General features: G+C 54.1%; 1 protein-coding gene, 1 long non-coding RNA gene and 1 other non-coding gene across 8 annotated transcripts; all 3 read left to right on the top strand.

Annotated features, from left to right (window-relative positions):
* The first annotated feature begins 402 nt into the window (after nt 1-402).
* LOC121233631 lies at nt 403-1,589 on the top strand. Its single transcript, XR_005933538.1, has 3 exons — nt 403-599; nt 741-1,074; nt 1,105-1,589. It is a non-coding gene; the product is annotated as an uncharacterized LOC121233631 (long non-coding RNA).
* A 35-nt stretch (nt 1,590-1,624) lies between these two features.
* LOC115348465 (olfactory receptor 10H1-like) lies at nt 1,625-6,744 on the top strand. Of its 6 annotated transcripts, none has more exons than XM_041127315.1 (4): nt 1,625-4,040; nt 4,230-4,339; nt 4,477-4,718; nt 5,203-6,744. In XM_041127315.1, the coding sequence occupies exon 4, from the start codon at nt 5,253-5,255 to the stop codon at nt 6,240-6,242; it is 990 nt and encodes a 329-aa protein (XP_040983249.1). In that variant the 5' UTR covers nt 1,625-4,040; nt 4,230-4,339; nt 4,477-4,718; nt 5,203-5,252; the 3' UTR covers nt 6,243-6,744. The 6 variants fall into 6 exon arrangements, with proteins under 6 accessions (XP_040983249.1, XP_040983251.1, XP_040983250.1 ...); XM_041127317.1 differs by having other exon boundaries at nt 1,626-3,797; nt 3,967-4,040; nt 4,477-6,744; XM_041127316.1 differs by having other exon boundaries at nt 1,626-3,797; nt 3,908-4,040; nt 4,477-6,744.
* Nucleotides 6,745-8,381: 1,637 nt separating this feature from the next.
* On the top strand, nt 8,382-8,455 carry TRNAN-GUU. Its single transcript has one exon. It is a non-coding gene; the product is annotated as a tRNA-Asn (tRNA).
* The last annotated feature ends 4,102 nt before the right edge of the window (nt 8,456-12,557 follow it).

The following is a 12,557-nucleotide window of genomic DNA, read 5'->3' as shown; positions in this document are numbered from 1 at the left end:
TTGCAAACCCCTTGTGCACTCCTTGCACACTTGCACCCCCCTTGCACACTTGCACCCCCTCACACCCCCCCTTGCACGCCCCTCGCACCCTCTCACCCCCTTGCACACCCCTCGCACACTCGCGCGCCCCCTCGCACCCCCCCCCCAGCCCCACGGCACCGTGCGAGGCCCCCGGGGCCGGGGCAGGGTGTGAAGGTGGGGGCGCGGGGGCGGTGTGGGGAGGAGGCGGGGCGTTTGCACACGCGTGTGCCCCCCTGGGCACTTGCACGAGGGCTCGTGGCTCGTGTGAGGCTCCGGGGCGGGGGGGGGGGGGGCAGCTACCGTCGGGCATTGGGGGGGACACACACCGGTGGCGTCACCCCGGGGAAATGGGGGGGGGGGGTGAGGGTGAGGTCAGTGGTGGGGCTGGGATGGGGTTAAGGCTGGTGTTAGGGTCGGGGTCGGGGTTAGGGGTCAGAGTTAAGGCTGACGTTAAGGTCAGGGTTTGGGTTAGGGTTAGGGTTAGGGGTTGGGTGTGGGGTTTGGGTTGTAGGATCAGGGTTAAGGCTGGCGTTAGGGTTAGGGTTTGGGTTAGGGGTCGGGTTAGGGTTGGGGTTAGCGTTAGGGTTTGGGTGTCGGGTTGTAGGATCAGGGTTAAGGCTGATGTTAGGGTCAGGGTTAGGCGTCGGGTTGGGTTTAGGGTTAGGGTGTAGAGTAAGGCTGACATTAGGATTAGAGTTTGGGTGTAGGTTAGGGGTCAGGTTAGGGTTGGGGTTGTAGGATCAGGGTTAAGGTTGACGTTAGGTTCAGGGTTTGGGTTAGGCTTAGGGGTCGGGTTGGGGTTAGGGTGCAGAGTTAAGGCTGACATTAGGATTAGGGTTTGGGTCGGGGTTAGGGTTTGGGTTAGGATTTGCGTTAGGATTTGGGTGTTGGGTTATAGTATCAGGGTTAAGGCTGACATTAGGGTCAGGGTTTAGGTCAGGATTAGGGGTCGGGTTGGGGTTAGGGTGCAAAGTTAAAGCTGACATTAGGTTTAGGGTTTGGGTGTCAGGTTGTAGGATCAGGATTAAGGCTGACGTTAGGGTCAGGGTTGGGGTTAGGGGTCGGGTTTGGGTTAGGGTTGAGGTTAGGGTGTTGAGTTAAGGCTGACATTAGGATTAGGGTTTGGGTGTAGGTTAGGGGTCAGGTTAGGGTTGGGGTTAGCGTTAGGGTTTGGGTGTCATGTTGTAGGATCAGGGTTAAGGCTGACGTTAGGGGCAGGGTTTGGGTTTGGGCTAACGTTAGGGTTAGGGCTATATTTTGGGTTTGGGTCAAGGTTAGGGTTAGAGCTAGGGTAAGGATCAGATTTAAGTTTAGGGCTAGGGTTTGGGTTCGGGCTAAGTTTAGAATTTGGCTTGGGGTTTGGTTAGGGTTAGAGTTAAGATTGGGTTTAGGGTTAGAATTAAATTTAGGTTTAGGGTTTGGGTTGGGGTTTGGTTTAGGGTTAGGGTTGGCTTTATGGTTTGGCTTGGGGTTACAGTGAAGGTTAGGGTTAGGTTTGGGGTTAGGGTGGGGTTTAGGGTTTTGGTTGGGGTTACAGTTAAGTTTAGGGTTAGGTTTGGGGTTAGGGTTAGGGTGGGCTTTAGGGTTTTGGTTGGGGTTACAGTTAAGTTTAGGGTTAGGTTTGGGGTTAGGGTTAGGGTGGGCTTTAGGGTTTTGGTTGGGGTTACAGTTAAGTTCAGGGTTAGGTTTATGGTTAGGGTTTGGGTCAAGGTTAAGTTTAGGATGAGGGTTAGGCTGTGCTCCAAATCACCCCATGCTTCAGGCAGGATGGGTCTCCCCATCTCCCCTCGGGCCATGCCCACCCCTGCCCACCGTCGGCAGCTCCCCCACCGCCCCGTCCTTGTCCTTCCATCCCCTGGAGCCCCCCCTTCTCCCGCCCCATCTCCCGCAGCACCCATGGGTGCTCCCCCAGCCTCCTCCCACGTCCCCCTCCCCTCAGATCCTCACCGGCGGCTCCCCGTTGCTCCCCTAAAATTTGCCTTTGAGCGTGCTCCGGGGCAGGCGAAGGCAGCCGGGGTGGGTGACGGTGGTGAAGGGGCAAGTAGCGAGGGACGGGCGGCCACCAGGATGGAGGTCCAAGAAGTCAAGGAGCCACGTGGGGACAAGAGACAGGGGTTGGGTGCTCACCACCCCTCCGAAGACACGGGGAGGCAAAGCAGGAGCTGCTTGGTCGCACAGCCGGAGGGGAAGAGTTTCTCCCCACGGGTTCTTCTCCAGCCCCGGGGTTAAGCCGGACCTCCCCGTGGCCGTGTCTGGAGGCTCAGCTCAGCTCCTCCACCTTCCTCATGGCGCAGAGCTCATCTCCATCCTGGAGGTGTGGGTGGGAAGGGGGTGGGGGGGACTCACAGCGAAATCCCGTCATTTCTGCCGGGGCTGGTGCTGCGGTGATGAAGGCGCCTTCCAATGACCGCAGGGTAAGATGGAGCTGGTCGTGGGGGTCCGAAGGTGATGGACCTTGCTGAGACAACCTCTGAGAAGCTCTCGGGATGTCCTACACCCCGGCAGAGCCGTAGGCAACTAAATCCCAGCCCAGAGAGCTTGACCAGAAGCTCTGGCTGACACTGGAGATGTCCGTGATGAGGCCATCGGACTGGAGCCTGGTTCCATGCGCCAGGTCTGCTTTCGAGCTGCTCGCCCGAGGTCTCTGGGTGGTCCCCGAGGGGAAGGTTGGAGCATGAGACCCTACAAATGGTCACCTGTATCTTGGAGAAGATTTGTACCCCAGACTCCTTGGTGCGGATCTTCTCCAGCTCTCTGAATATCTGGGGAACCAACTCTGGTGGAGATACCTCCACAGAGGACTTCTGGACTTAGGGATGAGCCCTCGCCTCGCACCCTGAGAAGGAAACACAAAAGCCTGTGGGTTTCTACTGGAGACCTGGGTAGCCCAGCCAACCCCCTCGTGGTTTCGGGCGCATCATTGCGTTTTTCAGAATTAGTCTTAAAACGCAACGTTTAACTATCTCAGACCCACGGAGGGGTCCCGTGCCACCCGAGGAGACCCTAAGAGCCGGGTGCTCTGTGTGATCAGGCCTTGGGCTGGTGGCCAAGGGTGGGAGGTGGCACCTCCTGGCCGGGCTCTTCGAGGGCAGTCCTGGAGGAGAGCTGCTCGTCCCGTGGCGTGCGGGGAAGGCGACCTTGTGCCGGGAGCTGCGCGCACGCAACCCCTCCCTCCCGCTCTTTGCGGGAGTTTTCAAGCTAAAAGGTCTCAGCCCTTGAGATCTTCAAGAAAACCAAGGCAATCCTGTCTGCTGGAGCTGCAGCCTGGGGTGACAGTGTCACCTCCAGACCCCGCGCGGATGTTTAATCGTCTTTACGGCGAGCAGACGGTGCTGCACATCGCCGACCTCTGGAGAAGCGCCAGGATTCCCCGTTGGCGTGGCCCCACGTGGGATGCTTCACCTTCGGAGACGTGACGGAGGGAGCCACGTCTCCACCTTCCCACAGGCTGGTTCTTCCAGCTCCGGTGCCAGGCTGAGCTCCTACACGTCCCTAAGCTTCTGCACCAAGGGAACATGAGATCTTCAGCCCCTCCTGCCACTTGGGACCTCTGTAAGAGCCAGGCACCGTCCGACCTTGGATGATGACACTCAACCCAGCACCTCCACCCACCCCCGTGCCTATAAGCTATTTAAGTCCCTCTGTACAAGCCATGTTGGTGGCCGGCCACCGAGGGAAAAAGCAGACGGGGTCATCACGGGGCTGATCAGGCTGTTGCCCCGTGCGTCCGTCCTTCCTGGAAGAGCGAATGCTCATCGCTTCATTGTTTCCATCGGGTGGGTGGCCTCTTGCTGAAGGTGGAGGAATAGCTTCTCCTCCCGAAGCCTGGGGATTGAAAGCGGCAGCAGGAAAAACCAGTTTTAAAGGTATTAAGGAATTCCTACAGTTCCAAGACCATGACATCAAAGTGCATCTCCTCTAATTTCCAACATCCCTGATGCCTAGAGACAGCCCTCCAGCTGGATCGTGATCCCGGAGCATGAAGACCCCTGGAGCAGTGTGAGCCAGCCCCTCTGAAGGTAAGTGACTGACGCGATTGGAAAAGTCCCTGCGAAAAATTCCCGTTCCCCTCTAGAAGAAGAGAAACGGTGGGTGTCCAGAGTTAGGTGAGACATCCTTGTAAGACGTAGCTCGGTTGACTCTCCTGGAGTCTGGTGGGACTGCTGGCCATGCTGCTCTTCCCTGGTTTTGTCCTATCCCTCACCCAGATCTGCTGATGGGGTGAAGGATCCAAGTTCATCCCAGTGCAGAACATGTAGGGTGTCCATCCCCCCCTCCAGAAAGCTCCAGGAGCAGCTACGGTGGGTGCAGATCCCAGGTGAGAGCAAGGAGGCTGTGGAGAAGCTGACGGAGGTCTGCAGCCGGCCGTGATGAGCCCAACCATTTCACTGCTGCGTCCCCTGGCCCCACCGAGGACCTAACGCCCTTTCTGCTCTTCTTTCTTCTTCTTTCCAGTTGCAATCGGTGCCTCTGCGCGCGGGAGAATCCAGCACGCTCCCCCCCAGCTAAGGCGGCACAACCCTTCAAGCGGTGGAGAGGTGGAGAACGAGAAGATGCTTTGTGCTTGACACAGGATCGAGCGCTCGCAGGGAAATTCAGCCCGAAGAGGGGAAGATCCCCAAATCAGTCCTCGCGCCAGGCTACACCTCGCCACGCTCGTCTTCTGCTCACGTAAAGCAGCCCCTCTTGCTCTTACGGTTGGTCCTCATGGATGTATCGGAGTAACTCCGTTACCTACAAAGTCCTGGCACCAACCGTCACAGAGACACCAACGGTTTGGCTAAAGATGACCATGGTGGGGTTTAAAAGACGTGTAGACATGGCGCTTAGGGACCTGGTTTAGTGGTGGGCTTGGCAGTGGTAGGTTAACGGTTGGACTCGATGATCTTAAGGGTCTTTTCCAACCTCTTGTGATTCTGTGATTCTCTGCCGTTCTTGGCTTGGCCATCGCGCATCAGCATGGGCCAGGACTGAGTTTAATATAAACCGACACGTCAGTGACATTGCTGACGACTTCTCAGCTGTGCCAGGACAGAAACTCTGAAGGTGCATGAGATATTGCTGGGCAAAGAAACGGTTTGGTAGATCTCAGGCGTGCACATTGATTTCCACGTTGTTTCCTGTGGGAGACAGATAGAAAGCAAAAATTTAAGTCTGATGTAAGTGCTGTTTTCTCCACGGGAGACTGAGCTGCCGGTTAAAATGTTGTACTCTTCTCCAACAAATCACAAATGCAAAGGGACAACCAAAGCACCCCGAGAGGGTTCATTCTGACCGGGTTTTCCCACTTCCCCGAGCTCCAGGTTGTGTTGTTTGTGCTATTTCTCCTCATGCACGTGGTGACCCTGGCTGGAAATATGGTGATAATGGTTGTTATCGGGGCGGATCGGGGTCTGCACGTGCCCATGTATCTCTTCCTAGGTGCCCTGTCCTTCTCGGAGCTCTGTTACACCTTCTCCATCACCCCAAAGATGCTGTCTGGGTTAGTGCCGGGAACTCGAGCCATTTCTTTCCTGGGCTGTGCCGCACAAACGCATTTCTCCTTCACCTTTGGCTTCATGCACTCTTTCCTCCTGACGGTGATGGGCTACGACCGGTACGTGGCCATCTGCCACCCCTTGCGTTACAGCAGCCTGATGACCTCCCGTGTCTGTGTCCAGCTGGTGGTTGCCTCATGGGTGGGTGGGGGTCTCCTGGGGCTGCTGGTGACTTGCGCTGTCTTCCAGTTACCCTTCTGCCAGTCCCACCGGATCGACCATTTCTTCTGCCACGTGCCCCCCCTGCTCCAGCTGGCTTGTGCTGGTGGCGAGGTGGTTGCCACCATAGTCAACGTCCTTTGCATGACTACCTTGTTGGGTTGCTGTCTGTTCATCCTTCTCTCCTACGCCTTCATCCTTGGCCGCATCCTGCAGATGCCCTCAGCGGAGGGGAGGCACAAAACCTTCTCCACCTGCGCCTCCCACGTCGCCGTAGTGGTGGTGCATTACGGCTGTGCCTCCGTTATCTACCTGCAATGCAAATCGCCCCACGCTGCGGGAACGAATGCTCTCATTGATGTGTCCTACACGGTCTTCACCCCCTTCCTCAGCCCCATCATCTTCAGTCTGAGAAGCAAAGAGTTAAAGAATGCCCTTTGGAAATCCCTGAGGAAAAGCTTTGTCATCACGAATGCAAATTTTTGGCTAGGCTCTAGTCTGAGCTGCAGGAGCACTTGTCGCTAATTTTTCCTGTTTTCCTTTGCTGGTACCTTGCTGCTTTCCAAACAATAGCCGTTCTTTTTCCAGGGAAATGACTCATTTCCCTGGCTCTGACAACTTTTACGCTCCTTGGGTATGGCAGGCCTTGCTTGGCTGGAGTGTTTTGGTTTAACTTTTAGTGCCGCACACTCAGCACCATGCAGAAGCAAGAGTGATGGCAGCTCCAGTGCCCTTGAACTGGAGACATGGGCAACTCCTCGAGGAGCAGAGGGTGAATCGGTCTGAGACCTGGCACAGAAGACTGTTTTCCCCGCTGTAGGGACATGGACTGGTCTTCTAAGCATGACTTTGCCTCCTCCGTTGATGAATTTGGGGCTGGTCTGAGAAGGTCTCGGATCGATTCCCTTTTGGTTTGTTCCTCATTTGACAAATTGCAAACTCAAACCCACTTGGGGACAAACACAACTTACTGCTCTGCTGTTTGAAAGTCCCACTTGTCTAAGGCAATTAAAGGTGGCTTTAAAAAGGTTGTTTACAATGAAAGTATTTTGTTTGATTTAACACTTCACGTACTTGCAGTCCTGTTTAGACAAAATATATGTGCGGGGCGGTGAGCCACCTGGAGAAGCCCTTGAGAAACAGAGACTTGGAGGCCTCTCATGGGGCAGCCGTGGGTGTCCCAGTGCTGTTCTGGGCTTCCCAGCAGATGAAAGGTGACTCAGACAGAAATATTTATCCCTTACCTCCATACAACTAACTGTGGTGTAAGCACGTGGGTGGTGGGTTGACCCCGGCTGGATGGCCAGTGGTCACCAAAGCCGCTCTATCAATCCCCCTCCTCAGCTGGGCAGGGGAGAGAAAATACAACAAAAGGCTCATGGGTCGAGATAAGGACGGGGAAAGATCACTCACCAATTACCGTCATGGGCAAAACAGACTCAACTTGGGGAAATTAGTTTAATTTATTACCAATCAAATCAGAGTAGGATAATGAGAAATAAAACCAAATCTTAAAAACACCTTCCCCCCACCCCTCCCTTCTTCCCAGCCTCAACTCTACTTCCGAATTCTCTGTCTCCTCCCCACAAGCAGCGCAGGGGAATGGGGAATGGGGGTTACGATCAGTTCATCACATGTTGTTTCTGCTGCTCCTTCCTCCTCAGGGGGAGGACTCCTCACACTCTTCCCTTATTGTGTGTGTATTATTATTAGACCTTATTGTGGCCTTTCAGTACTTCAAAGGGGCTTATAAGAAAGGCAGGGAGAGATATTTTAATAGGGCCTGTTGCGATAGGACAAGGGGTAATGGTTTTAAACTAAAAGAGGGTGGATTCAGACTAGATATTAGGGAGAAATTCTTTATAATGAGGCTGGTGAAACACTGGCACAGGCTGCCCAGAGAGGTGGTAGATGCCCCATCCCTGGAAACATTCAAGGTCAGTTTGGACAGGGCTCTGAGCAACCTGATCTAGTTGAAGATGTCCCTGCTCATTGCAGGGGACGGTTGGACTAGAAGACCTTGAAAGGTCCCTTCCAACCCAAACTATTCTATGATTCTGGAATTCTATTACGTGGCTTGTTGTGGCACTTTGCATGTTAACGAGCCCTTTGGTGCCACGTTCCTGAACTGCAGATACTGAAAGAATGAACCAGCCTGCAACAAAGCAAAAGGCTTCCTGGGGTCCATCCAAGTGTGGGGAGTGAAGGGGAGGACGAGAGGCAGGTCAGCTCATGGAGCATGTTGAGCACTGTCTGGTCACGCCACAGCAGAGGGCATTCCCCATCTCCCGGGTGAGGCATGCACACATGATGGAAACCCCAGTTGAGGAAGCACATCTTGTGGAGGGGAGAACCTCCCCGAGGCCCCTTTGTGCTTCTTGAGGTCCAAGCACTTGTGCAAGGCTCCAGGAGGAGTGAATTTGGTGCCCGCCTTTGCATTGCAGATGGGTGGTCTGCAGCGGGCAGGGAACGGGCCAGGACTGCGACCAGGAATGCCGTGGGAGGGGAGGTCCGTCGCTCAGGGAGACAAGGATGAAGGGTGGGCATTGAGGGTTGTGGTGTTGCTCTTCCCAAGTCACCATTACGCGTGAGGAAGCTCTGCTTCCCTGGCGATGGCCAAACATCTGCCTGCCGTTGGGAAGCCCCAGGGAGCCCCCTTCGGGAGTCTCTGTGGCGCAATCGGTTAGCGCGTTCGGCTGTTAACCGAAAGGTTGGTGGTTCGAGCCCACCCAGGGACGGCTCTCCCCTCTTGCCTGCCTATGCCGCAGCCTCCTAACATTTAAGGTCCCTTCCAATCCAAAGTGTCCTGTGGCTCTAGAAAAAACCCAGGCTCTTCACTCCCCTCAGCAAAGCCAGAGGAGGGAAAGAAAACTGATAGCAGCAGTTCCTTATTCTGATTTGCCTGCCCAGCTTGGGGAGCAGGGCTTAGCTCCCAACTGGGCTCAACCCAGCACATAATTTGCCTTAGTTCTGCTTTCACTAAAGACACTAACAGTGGCATGCTCTAAAAACATTTCTTCTTATTCTTCTTGATGGTCATAAGACTCATTACTCTTAGTAAACTTAATTGCTTCAATGTTCTGCCTTTCACCTGGGCTCAACCCAGCACATAATTTGCCTTAGTTCTACTTTCACTAAAGACACTAACAGTAGCGTGCTCTAAAAACATTTCCTCTTCTTCTTGATGGTCATAAGACTCATTTCTCTACTCTTAGTAAACTTAATTGCTTTAATGTTCTGCCTTTCACCTGGGCTCAACCCAGCACATAATTTGCCTTAGTTCTACTTTCACTAAAGACACTAACAGTAGCGTGCTCTAAAAACATTTCTTCTTATTCTTGATGGTCATAAGACTCATTTCTCTACTCTTAGTAAACTTAATTGCTTTAATGTTCTGCCTTTCACCTGACTTGATCCCCCTCCACTGCTGCTTGTTCTTCTCCAGACTCCTGCCTTCAGGCACAAGGGCCTGGGACACCCCACCAGTATCAGTCCCCTGCCTAAGGAAAAGTCTTCTCCTCTGGAGCCCAAGGCTCCGCCACTTGCTCTCCTCACCCCCCCGGCATCTGGGACCCCACCATTTCATGGTCACTACAGCCAAGGATGACACCGAGTATCACATCCCTGACCACATCTTCCTTGTTTGCCAGTACTGGGGCCAGGTGAAGCACCCAGGGCCCTTGCTGGCCCACCTAGGAGCTGTCTGAAGAAGTTGTCCCGAGATCCTCCAGACTGTTTGCACCCTGTTGGACCTGGTCCATGGATGCCAGGACAATTACAGTCCCCAGCAGGAACTGGCTCATTGACCTGCAGTCTTCATTGGGCTGCTGACAGAAGACTTCTCCTGCTTCCTCACCCTCATGGAGAGGTTCAGAACTGCCAGCACGATGTCACCCTTCCTGCTTCCTCTAATCCTCAGTGACAGAAGCTAACCCATCCTGGAAGAGCTCCACACATCCGAGCTGCCCCTTCACACAGGGCCAGCCCCATGCTCACCTTCCCTGGCACTCTCTTCTGCAGAGCCTCTATCCCTCTTTTGCAGCACCCCAGGTGAGCAAGCTGTCCCACCACATCTAATTTCATCCAAAACCTTCACAGTGCTGTGAGGCTCCAGCTCCTCCTGCCTGTGCACGTTTGGGCTGCAGCATCCCAGCCGTGGCACCGGGGCTGGGCACAGACTCCTTGCAGGCAGATACGGTAACAGGGACCCAGGACCCCACGCTGCTTCACACGCTAGAGTGTTTGACAGAAGTTCGTGCAACAAGGAACTGAGCTGCCCACAGACTGCCCTGCTGTCTCCAAGGCCAGAGAAACACGGCTGGGGAATGACACCGTGTCCAGAGAGGCGTTTGGTGACTCTGCAGAAATGCTGCAGGGCTTGTAGGGCAAACCGACAAGAAATAAGAAAGACGGGGAGAGATTTTTCAGTACGGCCTGTTGTGATAGGACAAGGGATAATGGTTTTTAACTAAAAGAGGGTGGATTCAGACTAGATATTAGGGAGAAATTTTTTACAGTGAGGGTGGTGAAACACTGGGACATGTTGCCCAGAGAGGTGGTTTCCCCCATCCCTGGAAACATTCAAGGTCAGGTTGGACAGAGCTCTGAGCAACCTGATCTAGTTGAAGATGTCCCTGGTCATTGCAGGGGAGGTTTCGACTAGATGACCTTGAAAGGTCCCTTCTAACCCAAACTATTTCATGGTTCTATGAATGTTGCTACACGTTCCACCCAAGACTGCCCTTCTCTGGGCTGAACAAGCCCACCTCTCAGCTTCTCCTCACATGGCGAGTGCTCCAGCCCTGACTTTCCTGGTTGCCCTCCCCTGAACTGGCTCCATTTTGCCAATGTCTTTCTTCCATTGTGTGGCGTCAAAACCTGAGAAATTCTTCTGGATGTAGTCGAACAAGTGCTGCGCGGAGGAGGACAATCACTTCCACTGGCTGTGCTCCTGCTCACATAGCCCAGGATACAGACAACCCAGAGCCTTCTCCACGGAGCTGCAGCCCAGCCGGGCAGTCTTTGACCGCTGTGATTGCAAGGGGTTAGATCACCACAGTAATTTGGATTTGGGTATCAGGAGGTTCCTGTTCACCCCCCAGTCCAGTCTATCAACATCCCTCAGGATGGCACTACTGTACTCCAGTGAACTGTCTGCTCCCCCGAATTTGGTGTCATCTGCAAATTGATGAGAAAGCCAAAGCTATTGCCCACTAGGCTCTAAGGTGATGCCCCCAGGCGTCTCTCAGCATTGCTCCTTTAAAGCTTGCAGTTACCTGCACATATCTTGGGCCCGCTCTGGCCCCTCAAACGTCACTAGGTGTTTGCGTCTGAAAACATGACTCCCAGCCTCCGTCTCCATTAATTAACAGGGCAGATGAGACAAGCAGCTCACATTCAGGTGCCTGTTTTGTGCACTCATGAACTGAGCCGTAGGAATCATACCTCCTGTGGGTTCGTGGGGTGTGCATGGGACAGAGCAGAGTCCCCTTCTAGCCCCAGGACTACAAATCCAGAATGAGATGCTTCAGTTGACTCAGCTGAATCCCTTTCTTCAGCAGGCATAAAGGAGATCCCTCCCTGTCGCTGTCTGGGTGTCCTGTGTAATGATGGGAAAAGAAAAGGTGATTCTTAAACCTCTTTCTTTTCCTGATAAGGGAAATGGCATTGCTGGAAATAAGTTTCTTTCCCCAGCTGAGGGAGGGAACATCAATGATTCCTTCAGCCTGGTTCCCAGCAAGTTCCCCAGGGACACCTGGAGGGAGCCCGGAGAGGGAAGAGAAAGAGGCACCTTGGGCTGCTCCTCTGCTGCTGAGCTGGGCTCCTGGGACGGGGGGAGCTCGTGGCAAACAAGCAGCGCTGCACAAAGACAGCTCTGCCCAGGAGCAGCTCCCCTGCAAAGCGCAGCAGGGCTGAGGGCACTGCCTGCAGGCAGCGAGGGGAGACAGGAGAAATGAAAAAGACATTACAGGCTGCGTGGAGTGGGAGACACCGAGAGCTCACGGAGGGAGAGATCTTCACAGCCCTGACACAGTAAGTCTCTGGCAGCAGGGCAATGCAGATGAGTATCCTGGAAGAATCTTGTAGAGCTGGCACATCCCATCTCATGGCAGATAGAATCTCGAATCGGGCAGGATGGCTCTCAGGGTTTCTTTCATGTGAAGAAGGATGTGCTGCAGAGCAGGGCTTCCCTGCTGCAACCTCTGAGGGACAGGGCATCACAGCTCCCTTGCCCTAGGGATGACTGCAGGAGCGTGAACCTGGGTGTGCACCAAGGACTGTCCTTCACCTGGAAGGTGAAGCTGTGGGTGGAAGGAGTGACCCTCAGCAGGGCAGGTGCTGTTGGGAAGGTGCTGTGTGGGTCAGGGCTGCTCAGAGCTCCAGATCAGCCCCCAGGACATTTCTGAGGGTAGTTTTCATGAATGTTGTCAATGCAGCAATTCCTATAAAGACAAAGAGCTTTCCTGAGTTTGTGCTTTGAGTTTCTTACTGCTGGTGAGGGTTGGGGAGGGGAGAGGAATGGAAAAGAAGATGTTAAGTTTGGACAAGAGACTGAGGCAGACACATCAGTAGGTCTGCTGAAAACCTGGTAACATCCCATGACCCAGCCTAAGACTGCAGCAGCATCACGTTTTTCTGGTTGTTTTCTTCTGATCTGCTCCTCTGGACCACCAAACGCCAAGAAGTCCCAGTGTGTGCCCTGCCACTGGAAGGTTTCTGCAGGGCAGAGCTGAGTGCACACACAGGGTGGGATGCAAAAAGACAGAGAAACAGCTAGAAGGGCAAAGAGCTGAGATATGTCAGGAGAAGAGAGGAAAGTGCTGTCAGAAGTGCTATGGA

Source organism: Aquila chrysaetos, chromosome 11 (assembly GCF_900496995.4).
Source record: "Aquila chrysaetos chrysaetos chromosome 11, bAquChr1.4, whole genome shotgun sequence".
In the NCBI taxonomy this organism is placed as follows: domain Eukaryota; kingdom Metazoa; phylum Chordata; class Aves; order Accipitriformes; family Accipitridae; genus Aquila; species Aquila chrysaetos.
Note: the sequence above shows the minus strand (reverse complement) of the source record. Positions and strands in the feature narration are given on the sequence as shown.

Coding starts and splice junctions, on each gene's coding strand:
- LOC115348465 (XM_041127315.1), top strand. CDS start 5,253: ATGCAAAGGGACAACCAAAGCACCCCGAGAGGGTTCATTCTGACCGGG.